Source organism: Manis pentadactyla, chromosome 2, assembly GCF_030020395.1.
Source record: "Manis pentadactyla isolate mManPen7 chromosome 2, mManPen7.hap1, whole genome shotgun sequence".
NCBI classification, from domain to species: Eukaryota; Metazoa; Chordata; class Mammalia; order Pholidota; family Manidae; genus Manis; species Manis pentadactyla.
This window is the reverse complement of record NC_080020.1, coordinates 23119830-23135198: the sequence shown is the minus strand read 5'-3', so window position 1 is coordinate 23135198 and position 15369 is coordinate 23119830. Positions and strand designations below refer to the sequence as shown.

Here is a 15369-nt window from a genome sequence, read left to right as displayed (position 1 = left end):
CTGCTCCCTGGACGAAAGGAGAGGCCATCCATCCACCAGTCTTTGTCCATCTCTCCATGCATGTATTTATCATGATTTCACTATCTGTTCAGCAGACAGACCCCAGCCTAGAAACTGATAAGGTCACAAATACAGGTAAGATGGGAGTGACCCGCAGTCTGCTGGGGCGAACATGAGCCTCTACCTGGGCTAGGACGGGCCAGGGCTTCTGTGACAGGCTTGTGACACTGAGCCCTGCCCTCTGGGGCTCATCCTGGAATCCCCCCACACCCTTAGGCTCAGCATCAGGAGCAGAGAAGCTGGGGTGGGGGGGTCACAGCCTTCACAGTTCTACTTCCCAGAGAGAAAGTGACCAGGGAGCAACAAGGATGTGAATTAGCCATAAGAAGCCTGGCGAGGGCTCTCAGGGCCCAAGGGAGAGCTGGGTGTTCACTCTGGGGTCTCTGAGCTGCCCCTTCAGCCTCCTGCCATACGCACTTAAGAGGAGATTATGGCCGGAATGGAAAAGTGACGTGATAAGGCTCCGTGGCCCTCAGGCCCCCCAGGGGTGTTCCCGCCCCATGTTGGGATGGCATCACTCCTCTTCAGCCCAAACCCTGACCTGTGGCCTCACCCCAGAGAGAGCGGGGGGCTGAGCCCTGGGTGACAGAGGTAGAGATGAAGATAGAGCGTGTGGGGTGGAACAGAGGAAAGCCCAGGCCTGCAGGCTGGGTCTCGGGTTCAGGGCTGTGGCTGATGGTCTGTATGACCTGAGATACATTCCTCCCCTTCTCTGGACCTCAGTGTCCCACCCAGACAATAAGGAAGTTGAGCCAGGTGACCCCCAAGTCCTTTTCATCTCTGACCAGGAACTGTCTGACTCCCTGGTTCTGCTGCCCCCACCTACCAAGGAAGACAGCACTTCCTATCACAGGGCGGGGGAGCTGGTACCTCTGGCAAATGAAAGGTTTCAGGTGCCTGGGGCATCAAACAGCCCTGATCTGGAGCAAGAAGGGGGGTATTAATGCAGCTTAGACAATACACTTTGATTTTCAACCTCATGTGCTAGGCTGGGGGTGGGGTGCCCCAGAAAGCATCAGGGAAGAGGGCATCCTGGGGCCAGGACTTTGGCAAGTGCTTGCGCCTGAGGGCTGCAGGCCTAAAGGCTTGGGAATCCTAAGGTAGGCTGCTACACTGGAGCAGCAGCTGTGTGAATGCCACACTCCCTCCCACCAGAGGTGGGTCTCTGCATCCATTTCCTGCCCTCTGGACCCCATCATAGTCCACCTACCAATGGGCCAAAGCCTTTCTTTCTCTTGAAATCAGATCATATAATGTTTGAAAATTCACCATTGGAATGGACCTAAAGGGTCACAGCATCCACACACATCCTAACTGGTATACCTCCCAACACTGCATCCTCGGTATCCCAGGAAAATGGGCACATGAGCTCTGTGGAACAAGTCCTTGGAGCCCCCCGAGAAACTGAGTGCATTAATAGGCTGCTCTAATTCTTAGAAGGTTCCTCCTCGTTATTGCAGGTTACAGTTTTCCATTAGTGGTCATCAATCCTGACCTCTTTCTGTAATGTGCAGGAAAGGGTAAGAAAAAACCCTTTCATGGGGAAGTGCAATATGCATGATCCAGGGTACACAATAGGGCTTATGCGGCTGCCAATCTGGGCTGGCGTGACTTGGAATCCTAGAACTGTTTTGGGACTGGAAGGAGCTCAGAGATCACCTTGTTCTACCTCCTGATTTTACTGGTGGGAAAACTGAGGCCCAGTGAGGGACTGACTCACTCACAGTCCCACAGGATGGGTCCCAGGGTCTGATGACCACTCCAGGAACAGAAGGGCCCCACAGCTGAGGCACATTCTCAGAGTTCATGATGGGTCCCCCAGGGTGGGCCAGGCCCCACCCAGCTTCCTGTAGTGGGCTCCGGAGTCAGGAACACCCGGGTACAAATCCCAACTCCACCACTTCCTGTCTGTGGGGCTTTGGGCAACTGGTTTAACCTCTCTGGGCATTTCCTCGTCTGTAACACAGAGAGAGTTTATATCTACTTGAGGCTGCTGTGACAATTAAATTAGTTCAGCAAATATTTATTAAACACTTTCTGAATGCCAGGCCTGTTCTGAGGGCTGAGGGGTTTAGCAGGGAACTTCACGTAATGGATGGGAAACGCAGTGGAAGCGTCTGGAAGGGGCTGGTCCCTGTTATACCATTCTGCACGCACCACTTCCCAACTGAGGTGCTACAGGCTCTGACCCTGGGGAGGTGCTCCGCCGGTACTGTGGAAAACAGTGGGGAAGGTCTCCCCCAGCTCCCAGGCTTCACTGCCTACAAGGTTCGGAACCATGTGCAAGAAACAGGGTGGGCAGGAGGGGCATTTCAGGGGTGTCTACGGACACGCTTACGGCTTCCTCCGTCTCCATCACACTCAGCAATCTGTCCTGAGCAAAATGCCCGGGTGCCCTCCTGCAGCCAGGAAGGCAGATGATCTCAGAGCCAGACTGTGCCTGGGGGACAGAAGTGGGCCTTTGTAACACCCACGGTGTCCAGATGCCCTTCGTGGGCATAGCCCTTTGGGGGTTGCCCCCACTTCCACAGCCACGTCGTCCTGGGCAGGAGGCAAGTAGGCAGTGCCCTGTCTTAGCCAAGGGCATCAGGTTCAGCCCTGTGAGGCACAGGGACCATGGTAAGGGCCTTGCCCGCCCTGTTTCCTCATGGGGCCTACACACCACCCTGCCACTCACAGAGTGGGCACTGATGCCCGGAGAGGCAGAGCACCGGCCCAGGGCCCCACAGCCAGCCAGAAGCCAAATGGGCGTTACTGGCCCGTTGGTCACATAATGCCCACACCTGGTGTTGTCTACCTATGGTGCCCAATGCCTTCAAGATGTAGACACAGCCCAGAAAGAGGACGTGGGGGCCTGAAGTTGGCCACACAACGGATTTGAGTAAAGCCACGGCAAAGCCTGGGTCTCCTGACTCAGACACCATGGTGCTTTCCCTGCCCCACATCTGTGGGCAATTACAAGTCTCAGCTCTTCTTCCAAAGAAGAGGGAGGGCTGCCTGGTCATCACTGAAGGGGGTGCTGACCAGGTGGTCTTTTTTCTCACTTAGGACCAAGCCAGGGTCTAGGTGGACCCGGGAGTAGGTCAGGCCTGAAGCTGAACTTTCTGCTGCAGAAGGTGCTAGAACCAGGAGCAGGCTCTGGGGGAGGATAGGGACTCTCTCTCCTCTGACCAGAGGCTCCCTGGGTAGCAAGGAAGACCTTGGCCTAACAGCACCTCTACTCACTGTATGATTCTGCGAGAATCACTAGCTTCGGTTTCCTTGTCCACAAAACATAACACTACTGATTCCAAAGACCTGCTGTGGCGATTACAAGGCATGTGAGGTCCCAGGTTCTGTTCCTGGCACTGGGTAAGCACTCAGTGACAACGACCAACACGGTCCCCATGCCCCCAAGACTGTGGATTCAGGGCCCTCCTGCTCAGAGGCAGGGGAGGACTGCACAACTTCAGATGATCTGGCTGTGTGCCAGAGGCGGGCAGGGCCACTCCACCCTGTTTGACATAGGAAAGTGCAGCTGAAGGAACCGCATGATGTTCTGGAGGAGAACCTGAGAGAAGGCAGAGGGCCTGGGTTCTGGTCTCACACTTGGCAACTTGCTGAAGGCTAAGTCCCTCCTGCCTCTCACCAGGATGTTTTCTTAGCCCCACTGTCCACTGGGACACTGGGGACAGAACACAAGATGGGGCTGGAATGATCTCTGATGTGCAAACAGGAAGAGAGGGCCAAGCAAAGGGCTATGGTGCAAAGGGCATGGCAGGCACTGGGAGGACTGTAAGAACCGGAAGGGCCCTGGAAGGACAATGCGGGTGATGAGGAAGGGCATGCCCACAAGCAGAATCATGCAAATTCCTTCTGGGAATCCTGAGATCTGACTGGCGGGAACATAAGGCCCACATTTGGAGTGATGGGTCAGGGAGTGCACTACCTCCCAGAGCCCTGCCACTTACTAGCTGTGTGGTATAGTTTTGTGGCTGCTCTGAGCCTCAGTTTCCTCCCATGTAAAGCAGGTGTAAAAATCAGTCCCTGTCTCTGGAGCTGCTGCTAAGTTACAGGAGATCGTGCTCCTAAAGTGTTCCGCACAGTCCTGGCATGCAGTAGGTGCCCAGTGGCAGTGGAATCAGGGCTTTCTACAGGGGAGAATCACAGAAGGAATCATGGTCAGATTCATGGTTTAGGACGGAGTAGAGAAGGAGCAGCATCTGAAAGGAGGGGGAGAGCAAGGGGGCCAGAGCAGCTGCCTGGGACCCAAGAGAAGGGCCCAGCAACTGACCCCCCTTCTTCATAGAGGGAGCCCCCAGACCTGACGGCCTTGTCCCAGACCTCCAGCCCCAGCTACATGACCATGACCGCTAGACTGGGTCTTCCATGGCCCTCGCCCCCTCGCCTTCGCACTTTCCCAGCCACTGGGGGTTTGGAAGGACATCTTAGGAATCTGGAAAATTTGCAAATCCATTTAAATCCCCAGAGGTTGCTTGGCTGCCGGCTGGCCTAGAGCCAGACAGATTCTTAGGGACGAGGCTTGGGCCCAGGGACAGAGGCCATGGCTCTAAGTTTCCCTGTCTCTTGCTAGGTCCCCTTTCCATGTACCCTGCTTCCCATCTCTTGATTACCCTCTCAAGCCCCTCCCTGCCCTCCCCTACAGTGGTGCTATGTTTTGGAGGCCCCCACTCAACACCCAGAAACCTCTGGAATTGTTTGATGAAGGCAGGCGGCAGTAGAGTTGAGGAGGCTGGGGCCACCTACCCCAGAAGCAGCCTGAGCTGGAGAATAGACTGGTTCCTCCAGCCTTGACGTAGCCCACAGACTCCTGGCCTCCTCCCATCTGGTTTTGTTAAAAATATTTTCCATTTATGACCTGCCCGAGAAGGCACGGGCTGGGGACAGGACAAAGGGCTAGGGTTCCCCCTTTCCCAGCACTTACCTTGCCGCAGATGCCTGTTGGTGTGGGCATAGTCCCGGGCTCTGGGCTGCCACCCCCTCCAGGAAGTCCTCCTCACGGATCTCTCCTGTTATCAGAAAGACTTTGCTGGATCTAAAATGGGGCAGCAGCTGGGTGAGAGGGCAGGGAGGGCCTTCGCAGGCTCCTGGAGACTTAAGAGAATGGAGGGAGTCGGGGGCTGCTGGGACGAGGAGTGGCCTCACTCCCAAAGCATCCTTTGGGAGGAGCAGGACTGCTGGGAGGGGCCGCCCTGGTCTGGCTGGCTGTGTTACTGGGCACTGCGGGCAGCGCTGGGCAGAGGGGCCTGGCTCTCTCGGTCTTGTGTTCCTCTCTGGCTCCAAGTTGCTCACAGAGCGATCCTGGGTCCCAGACAGGACGGGCAGGGACTGCGGCCAGCCGTTGGCAGCTCCAGGAGCTCACACCACCCACCGCGGGCCTGCCTGCCCCCCCACTTGGGGGGAAAGGCTGCAGGGTAGCCTGTGATTGGCTCTGCTGGGAGAAGGGGGGCAGCGCGGGGCGGGAGGGTGGACTCGTGTGTCTGTTTTCAATTTCAGATTTTCCCCTTCTCTTTCTTTTCCCCCAAGTTTCTTGTTTTGCTTCCTCTTTTCCCTCTGCCTGCCGCCTCCCGCTGCCTGCTCTCTCAGGATAGAGGGGATGTTTGGAAATGCCGCAGCCCACGCCAGCCAGCCTCTGAGTCACTTTTATTAAAATGTGACCTGGCCCTATTCGCCTGATGCCTGTCTTGGGTGGTGCCTCCCCTTGCCATGGCACCTGGTGGGGGTTCCCTGCTCTGTGCCTCAGTTTCCCCCTCTGTAAAGGGAGATATGGTAACCTATATAGCTGATTCATTCAACATTCGTTCTTTGAACAAGCGTGTTGAACACCTACTGTGTGCCAGCCAGTGTGCTGGGTGTTGGGGATGCAGTAGTGAGGAAGCCGCCATCCCTGACCTCAGCAGTGCCCAGGCTAGTGGGAGAGACAGACAATGCCCAGGCAGCACTCCAAGGGAGGGCAAGTCTGAGAGTGCACTGGGGCAGGGGGACGACTCCAAAAGGGCTTCTGGGAAGAAGTGACCTGGAAGAGACAGAAAGACCTTCCGAGATTAGCGGTCACTTATCAGAAGAAACCAAGGCCCAGGGTTAAATTGGCACAATGAGGGAAGGGCATGCCCAAGACCACCCAGCACACTTCACATTTCCAGACATATTCCTTTCTATTATCTCAAAGCCCCTGGAGCAACAGGAAAGGATTATTTTCCCATTTTATAGACGAGGAAACTGAAGCCCAGAGGAGTGAAACAAGCTCCTCAGCCCACACAGCAGCAGCGGAGCTAGAGGGGAGCCGGATCTCATGGTCTGGGTGGCGGCACGGACACAGGCCCCTGGGCCCGACAGAAGAGGCCCGTGGCCGTGGGCCTGTAGCCTGCCTTTCCCCTAGGTCAGCCCTCTCCCTGTCTCGCCAGTCACCCCGCAGATATCCTCACGTGCCCGTGAGGTCCCAGCTCCCTCCTCCTGCCTGCCTACCCCATGGGGGCCGCGTGGCTCCCCCAAGGCCCCACTGAGGCCTCCCACCCCCCCCACTTCTTCCACTCTCACCACTTCAGACCAGAAGGTGTCTCTAGTCACAGATTCCTGGCCTCAGATGCCGAGGGCATTGTTTTTAAAGGACTGAGAGCTGAGTTGAGTCTCCCTTACCCTGACTGCTGCATACCTGAGGAAACTGAGTCCCAGAGAGGGGAAGAAAGGTGTCCCAGGTAGAGTCTGACTTTGCCCTGGGCTCCTTCCATCCTGCCCTCTATACCTCTGTCTACCCCCTTCTCCGGGGCCTCCGCCCAGGTCCCTGCGCATAGGGCGGTGAGGGGAGACAGGCGCTTGAGCTGGGATTTCATGCCTACCATAGTGACCTACTTTGTGGCCATTCTTAGTCTGGTCATTTTGTAGGGGTTGACCAGCAGAGCATCTGGACTGGACCACACAGAGGAGAAGGATTCCCAGACTGGCTCCAGGCCACGTTGTGGGGGCTGTGAGACCCTCCCAAGATAGGAGCCTGGTCCAGGTTGGTGGCAGTGGGCTCCAAGGAATACAAGGAGATCCCAAAGACCACAGGGTCAGGCTGCAAAGACTCTGCCAGTCTTAACAATTCCTCTCCTAGCATTTACCTTGGCCATTCACTTCCAGAGCCTTGGCCAAACTCCTGGGACCAGGGCAGCTCAGGGCAAGTAAGGAGGCATTTCAACCCCTAGTCCCCCAAAAGGCTAGTCTGCGAGTCAGGAGGCCCAAATTTGGATTTGTTGTATAGGTACCTTGTCCTCTCTGACCCTCAGTTTCCCCATCTGTACATAACAGGGGTGGGGATTCACCATGTTGGAAGGCCTTTGGTATACTGTCTACATGGTCCTTAGATTTGGACTCCGGCTAAGGAGAGGAGACTGCTGGGCCCCAGGGCAAGGGGACAGCTGGGGGCCAGAGATGCAGCACAGAGGGAAGGGGGTGGCTTGGGGGCGGCTCCCCCGGGAAGCTGGCGGCTGCCGTTTCCGGCCATCCCAGCCATCAGGCAGGCCCATCTGGAATCACTTAGTCCCTACCATCATTAACCCTTGGCAGGCACCAAGGCTGCTGTGCCTCCTCTCTGCTGAGACTGGGTTGGGGGATGCAGAGCCCACGGAACACTACAGAACAGGACAGTTGAGACTGAAGTGTCATGATTGATAGGGCAGGTTCTGGAACCATAGACAGCTGGGTTCAAATCCGAGCTTCTGAAGTTCCAAGCTGCATGATACTGGGCATGTCACTTAAACTTCTGAGTCTCAGTCTTCTCTGAAAAATGGAGATAATTCAAAAAATAATTTGAAAGATTGTTGCAATTTGTGATGCACTAAAGTCTTGGGACAGTATTTGAGCCCATCGCCATGAACTGAGCTCTCCCTTCTCTGGCCTCAGTTTCCCCTCTGCACTCTGAAGGGGTGGTGCTGGGTGGTCAGCATGGCTCCCATCCCTACTGTGGATGGGCTGGGCCATGAATAGTAGCTCACCTGGCCAGATTCTGGGAGCTCTGTACAGCCTGGGCGATCCTGCCTTGGGGGAGGCTGGGCTGAGAGTGGATGGGCAGAGTGTGGGGTATGGGGAGTCATGCCTGAGGTGGAGGTGGATGGCACGCAAACTGCATTATCTGAGCTCTCTGAGCCTCAGTGTTTTCAGCTGTAAATTGGGGACACATGACATACCTCACAGAGTTGTTGAGATTCCTGAATATGTGATGCAGATGGCATTTTGTGCAAGCACTAAAGCACAGCAAGAAAGCCCCTCAAAAGGAAAAGGGTTCTTCGGTGCCTCTGGGAGTTGCTGTCATAGAAGTCCAGCATCAGGGCTGGAGGGAAGCCTGTCCAACTGCTCATTTGCAGTGAGACGACTGAGGCCAGTGATGAGAAGTGAGTGAGCAAGGCTTTGTAATGCGTAAGCCCAGGACTGGAGCTGAGGCTTTTGTCTAGACTCCCAGGCCCATAATACTCTTCTCTGAAGGAGGCAACCAGGCTGAGCTGACCCCTCCCTCAGACCCCCACCCATGCTCACAGCAGAAGCCCCAGCGCTCAGTGGGGCTGGGGTGGGGGGACCGGAAAGGGTGCCGGAGTGGAAGAACTCCCAGGAGGCCAGCCCTGCACTCACTCGGCAGGCCGGCAGCCACCACATCCAGCTCTTCCACACTCCCCGTGCCACCCTGCATCTCCGCAGCCCTGGGGCCAGGAAGCAGCACACAGGTCCCAGGCATTAGCACAGTCACCTGGGATGTCAGGGCTCTAAGAGTCCTAAGAGTGTAGCCATTGTACAGGTGTAGAAACTGAGGCCCAGAAAGTGGAGGGAACTTGCCCAAGTTTAACAGAGAAGAAAGGGCCTGGAATGCAGGACTCCTAACCTCCATCTCAGTGTCCTTCCACCTTGCACATGCCAAGGAGCAGGTAGATCCTTGTACCTACAGCTGGGGAGCCAGCATAGGTACACAGTGGCAACTGCCCTTTCCCCTCCTGGACACTCAGCATGGTGACTGTCTGTTGGGCAGAGGGACTGGTGGCAACTTTGGACCACATTCCCACTGCAGATGGGAACTAGGACTGCTTTTACTGGCCCTTTCAAGGTCTGATAGGGTCCCAGAAGATAAGGCCTTCAAGACCCTGCCTACCTAGCCTCTCCCAACCTCCAGATGACCTCTATCTCAGTGCCCTAGGAAGCCAGGGTTGTCCTTCTCACACACACAGAGGTCAAGGGTCATTAGAGGAGCAGGCACCAAGAGGCCACATATCTCCCCCTCACCAAACACACTAGGTCTCCGAGAAGGCCAGAAGCTGCCTGAGGGCACACCCAAGTCTGGAACAGGGCCTCTGACTTTGTTCCTCCCACTATTTATCTATGCAATAGAAGTAAATCAAGCACCTACTATGCGCCCTGCCTGCATAGTGTTCACAAACAAACACCAAGGAAACCACAAATGAATAATATCAAACTGTGATAAGTGTGATGAAAGAGACAGAGAATAATGCGCTGGGTAAGTGGGGGTTCTTGTTTAGGTAGATTAAGGCTTCTCTGGGGAAGAAACATTTCAACTGAGACATGAAGTTAAGAGGCCATGCTCAATGCAGGGATGGGAACAGTCTTCTAGGTGGAGGAAACAGCAAGTATCAAAGCTTGGAGGCCAGAAAGAGCTTGGTATGCTTGAGCAGAAAAGGATGCTTGAGGCACAGTGAGGGAATATGGTGGAGTATAGGCTGGAGGGGTAGTCACGGCCTGGTGTCAGGGCCTCATGGGCCTGAGAGGAGTCTAGCTTTTATCCTGAGGGCTAGAAGGGTTTTAAATAGGGTGCTGATGAGATCAGGTCACTATGGTGCACTGCGGAAGATGGGCGAGCAAGGGCAAGAGCAGAGGCAGGGGCTAGTATGGAGGCTCTTGCAGTCGTCCATAGGCTGACTGCCCTCCCAGCCCACTCTACTCATCCCAGAGGCTACAGCAATGTACCCAACAGAGTTGGGACTTCTGGGTTCACCTCTGTTCTTGACCACTGACTCACAGTGTGACCTTCCTTTCCTTCCCTAGCCTCTGTATCCCCTCTGAACAACAGCTCAGACCCAGGGCTCCTTAAGATGAGGACATTCTGCTCCTGGGCCTCTGATTCTAGCGTCCCCTCTGCTCCCTAAGAGGCTGTGTAGTGGGGGACTTCCTCCCTCCGGAAGGGGCTGGTGAATCAGCACAACCCGGGTCTGACTGAGACCAGGCAGCCAGGGAGCCTTGTGGTGTTTCCCCTCAGCGCCAGCAGGTGGCGCCCGGCTTCTGGAGGAGGTAGGAGGCTGGGAGGAAGCGGCTGGGAGAGGTCTGCAGGCAGGCACGGCACAGGAGCCCCAGCACCCACTGTGAGCCTCACATCTGCCCCTGGAGGTGGGCAAGGCAGGAATTACCATTCCTGGTTCCAGCTCAGCAGCCACTCAAGAGGGAGAATCCCCTGCCCAAAGTCACAGAGAGGCTGAGACTTCGCTAGGACCAGCCCCCAGGAAGGTAGACCTAATGGTGCCCAGCAGCTTCTCTTAAGCAAACCACTTCCAACAGAAAGCTGAGCCAAGAACCTTTTCTCTTCCAGGGCCATAAACCTGGTTTAAAAACCAAGTTATCACCAAGATCTTTATGAGGCTGTGTCTCTGCGCCCCACCCCAGGAGGCCCAGGTCGGGTGTATGGGAGCCGCCCAGAGGGAAAAGGGGCCACAGGGGGGCGGGGGCCAGAGGGAAGGAGGGGCCCAGTAAACAGCCGCTCCCAGAGATAAGGGGCTGTCAGAGAGGAAGAGGAAGACCATGTGGTGGATGGGGCTTCTCCACACACACAGCTGCAGCCCCCTGCTGGACCAGAGTAGGCACATGGGGACACTGAGGCCCAGGGAGGCTAGGGCTCACGGTCATATGTTGAGCCAGACGCCAAAGTGGGGCAGGACCTGAGATTTCAGGTGCCCAGCCTGAGACTTTTAAGTAAGGTTACAGTGTCCTTGGTAGGGGGAAGCTGGAGGCGTCACATCAGGGTTGGCTCAGCTCTCTGACTGGGGGTCTACCTAGGGGTGAGGGTAAGGGGAGAGCCGAGGCTCTTTTGCATGACAAACCAGAGAAGGAAGAGGAACCAGGGATTTGTTTAAGCAAAACCCCAGGGTGAGGAGAAGCACACGCAGGCTTCCAATACTCCCAGGCTGGCTTGGCTGGAGAGGAAAGAAAATCTTCCAGATAGGCCACTGACTTGCTGAGCGTCCTAAGGCAGGTGACATCACTTCTCTGAGCTCCAGCTGCTTCATTTGCGAAATGGGGATAACAATCAACTTTACTTCACTGAAGATGACCTGAAATGATACATGCAAACGACTCAGCATGATGCCTGGCACTTAGTAAATGCTCAATAAATAGTGATGCTATTATTATTACTCCAGCACCAGATAAATGGTTAAATCCTGCAGTCTTAGAGCCTGCAGTGATAGGGCACTGAGCTGGGGCTCAGAAGACCTGGGTCTATTTCCAATACAGCACTGACATGATGTGGGAATTCAGCAAAAATTCCCTATTTCTTTAGGCTTCTGAGCCTTAGTACCATCTGTAAAATAAGTGGGTTGACTCTCGAAGGGTCTTCCACGGTCAGGATGCTATGAAATCTAGGACCCCCTGCTCTCCTACCCTCAGAGGCAGGGGTGATGTTTGCAGGGTCAGCAGGGCTTGGCTGAGAGCCCCTCGGGCACTCTGGCTGGGTAGCAAGAAAGGCCAGTGGGGTCAAGAGGCCCAACTTCTGTGCCCAGCCTGCATTTGTGGAGCTTATCCAGACACCTGGACCTCTCTGTGCCTCCTCTCCTCATCTGACAAATAGGACCAGTTCCTCTAGCCTCCCTGGTACCCAGGGTGCAGGAACGCAGTCCCCAGAAGAGATGGGGGATAGAGGCCCACCCCAGGATGTGTCTGTGGACTGGGAGGCATGTTCAGCATCCACCCTGGGAGAGGACAGCACTGGGGGCCCATGGAGCAGCTGGGATGGACCCCAGGCTTCAGCCCCCACACCCTGCCCCGCCCCCGGCTCTGCTTTGTCTCTCATCAGGGAAATATTTCCAGCTTTGCCTGTAAAGTCCCCTGTTTCTCAGCTACCACCCAAGCCCTGGACACCATCTTCATTACTCCTGGACCCCTGCCTGGCTTCCTTGCTGCTCACAGGCTCCCTACCTCTGCACACTGGCCACAGCCATCTTCCCACACCCGCCTCCCCACCACTCAAAACCCTTGGCAACCACTTCCCTCATCAGGCCTGTGTGAAGGGGCTTTGCCCTGCCCCTCACCGGACTCCTCCCCTAGCCCCCATCATGAGCTCCAAACTGGCCTTTCAGTGCCAGGGGACCACATGTCCCCTCAGGCCTCACCCCTTCCACTGTAGCTCTGCCCACAGCACCCTCCCCCTGCCCCACTCCTCGGGGCCTCAGCTCACACATCATTTCCTCTTGCAAGACCCCCACATCTCCTCCCTGTGGGTCACATCTCCCAGTTCCTGGCCCTGCAAAGATGTTATTTTACCTCTGTTTGTGTTTTTTTGATCCATATCCGCTTCTCCCCACACCCCGCTCCCAACCTAACTGTAAGCATCCCAAGGACAGGACCTCATTCAGTACCGCACACTGTCAGCACGAGGGAAGAGTGCGAATACTAATCTGTCTAACAAGGGAACACATGAGCAAATGAAGTCCTATACCTCCCCCCAGCTGTTAAGCCTTCCATCTAGGTCTGATTTAGCATGCCCGAGCTTGAGGACACCTACCTGCCCATCCCCCAGGTTAAGCATGCCTCCTGCCGCAGCCCTGACCAGGGCACTCCAGCAGGCACCTGGACACTTCCCGCTGGTGCGCTCACTCTCTCTCATGACAGCCCACCTCAAGATGGGTCGCCCATCAGAGATGACCGGTGGGTGGAGATCTGTGCCTGTGACTGCAGCTTTTTGTCTCAGGTCCCGAGCCTGCCTTTCACTCTTAACCAAACTCAGACTTTCAAGCCCCCTTCAAGTCTTCTCTTTCTCCAGTCTGAGCCATCTCAGCTACAACAGCTCAGAGCGCAGAGCCCAGTCCTCTTGGGCCTCTTTACCTATCTCTGCATACTTCCCAGTTTCTCACTGAACCCTTGAAAGATTGGGTCCTGAGCGGGGTCCCAGCACTCCAGGTGACTTCTGAGCAAAATTCCACCAACACACCTGTTTTCTCACCTTTGAAAGGGGGCCTTTTGTGCCAAGGTAGCCATGTGCTCCTCCACGTCAGTGACAGCTCGGGCAGACCCCTTTTCTCTCTCCCATGAGCAGCCCCCATTTTGGGGCATAAACTTGCCTAGGGCTCCTTTACTCTCTGGGCCTCAGTGCTTGCACCTACACAATGGAAAGAGTTCCTTTGATCAGGAAGGGGAGCCCTGAGCTTACCACCTCCTGCTGTGTTACGGTACCCGTCAGAACCCCAGAAGAGCAAGATTCTGACCAAGGCCAGCTTCATGGATGGCTCACCTGTACAGTCACACAGAGACCAGTGTTTGGAAGGGCCTCATGCTTGGTTGAATGCTCTGCTGTCACTTTGAAATACTTAATTTTTGAACAAGGGATCTCACACTGTCATTTTGCACCAGGCACTGTAAATCATGTCCTGATCCTGACCCCTGAGATGATTATGACCTGCCCTGGCTAATGTGGTGACCCAAGGGAGGGACAGGTGGAACTGATAAGACCCTAATTCTGAGAGTTATTTCATACATGAATATCTCTGGGGGCCACATGTCCTCGCACATTTAGGGAGTCCCCAGGAAATGTTGGAAGACCAAGCCCCATTGAGGTCTTCTGCACAGCTTGGCACTGAACCCCTCTGTGAAGAGGGATACTGTCTCCCCAAGCTTCCTGACCCAGAGCCCTATCCTTCATGAACCCTTTCCCAAAGCCCTCAACCTTGTTTCCCACATCCAGTTCACTGATGGCTCAACTGTTTTTACCCACCCCTTTCCCTCGGGTAGCTGTGAAAGGTTTCCCAATCTTTAATTGAGGGTGAGGGGAGAGGTGCCTGGTACATTTAAAATACCAACAGGGTCAGTGACTGTAATGGGGTATGTGGTGGGGACTTGATAATAGGGGGAATGTAGTAACCACAATGTTGCTAATGTGACACCTTCATAGATTGTATATCAATGATACCGTAATAAAAAAAATAACAATAGGGTCAATATATATATATATATATATATATATATATATATATATATATATATATATATATATACCAACAGGGTCCCAGCTATAATAAATGGATCAAGGCTTTTAGATCCTGATTTACACAAACCAACAATTAAAAATGTACTTTTGAATCAACTGGAGTATTTTGCATGAGCTCAGTGCTGGATAATATCCAGGAATTTGTGTTAATTTTGTTGGATGTTATAATGACATATTATGTAAAAAAATGTCCATGCATTTTAGAGATGTATGCTGAAGTAGGTAGGGGTAAAATGACATGATGTTTGAAATTTGTTTTAAAATACTTCAGCAAAAATAGGAGGAGAGTAGATTAAACAAGTGTGACAAAATCTTAATGGTTAAAGTGGGTGATGGGTATATAGCAGTTCAGTATATAATTCTACTTTTCCATATGTTTGAAATTTTTCATTAAAATGAAAGTGAACAGGTGATCAAGAGAACTGCAAAAGTTTGGTAGAATGTCCCCCAAAGATACCCCTACCCTACCTCTTTAAGAACTTTCTCTTGAGAACCAACTCAGGCCAACCACCAATTGTATGCAGACTCATATACATGCATTTGTGCATTTCCCCGGGAAAAACATCCACAGCTTTCAGCAGCTATTCAGAGGGATCACGACCCCTCCTCCCAAAAGATTAAGGTCCTGCTACCTTATTGACAGGAACCCCGTTTGAAGTGAGGTTGTCCCCATCTCAAGGCTGTCACTGTGCAGTGGGCCACAGGCCTAGTGTGGCTGTGTGACATGGCCTGGGGTTCCCCCGCCGACGTTGCAGTGTTTTCTCCAACTGTAAATTGGGGTCGCAGCGCTGCCCACGCGGCCCCGGAGAGAACGACGCGTTTGGGGCGCTGAGCCACCGGCCTCGCAAGAGACTCCCACACCTAATGATTCCTGGACGCTCCAGGCCCTGGTCCGTCCGTCTCCCGCTTGGGGTGGCAATTTGTCTCCTTTTGAACCCCCGCCCCCGACGGGTTTCCCCCTTTGATTCGCAGCCCGGAGGTTCCCCCCGCTTTGAAATGCAAACCCGCCGTGACTGGGGCCGCAGGCTGCCTGGAGCTATAAAAGGCCTGGGTGCGGCGGGCGTGGAGGCTGGGCAGACGGG

The 15369-nt window shown here is 54.5% G+C and overlaps 1 protein-coding gene across 3 annotated transcripts in view; it reads right to left on the bottom strand.

Moving 5' to 3' along the window:
* PDGFRB (platelet derived growth factor receptor beta) overlaps window positions 1–5412 on the bottom strand; it is a 36407-nt gene extending 30995 nt beyond the window's left edge. For 2 of the 3 annotated variants that reach the window (XM_036881448.2, XM_057490790.1), the window contains exon 1: window positions 4985–5411. In XM_036881448.2, coding sequence (XP_036737343.2) covers window positions 4985–5014 — 30 coding nt within the window. In that variant the 5' untranslated portion in view covers window positions 5015–5411. Of the gene's footprint in view, window positions 1–4984 lie in introns of all 3 variants that reach the window. The other variant, XM_036881446.2, reaches the window with a different exon arrangement.
* Window positions 5413–15369: the final 9957 nt, after the last annotated feature.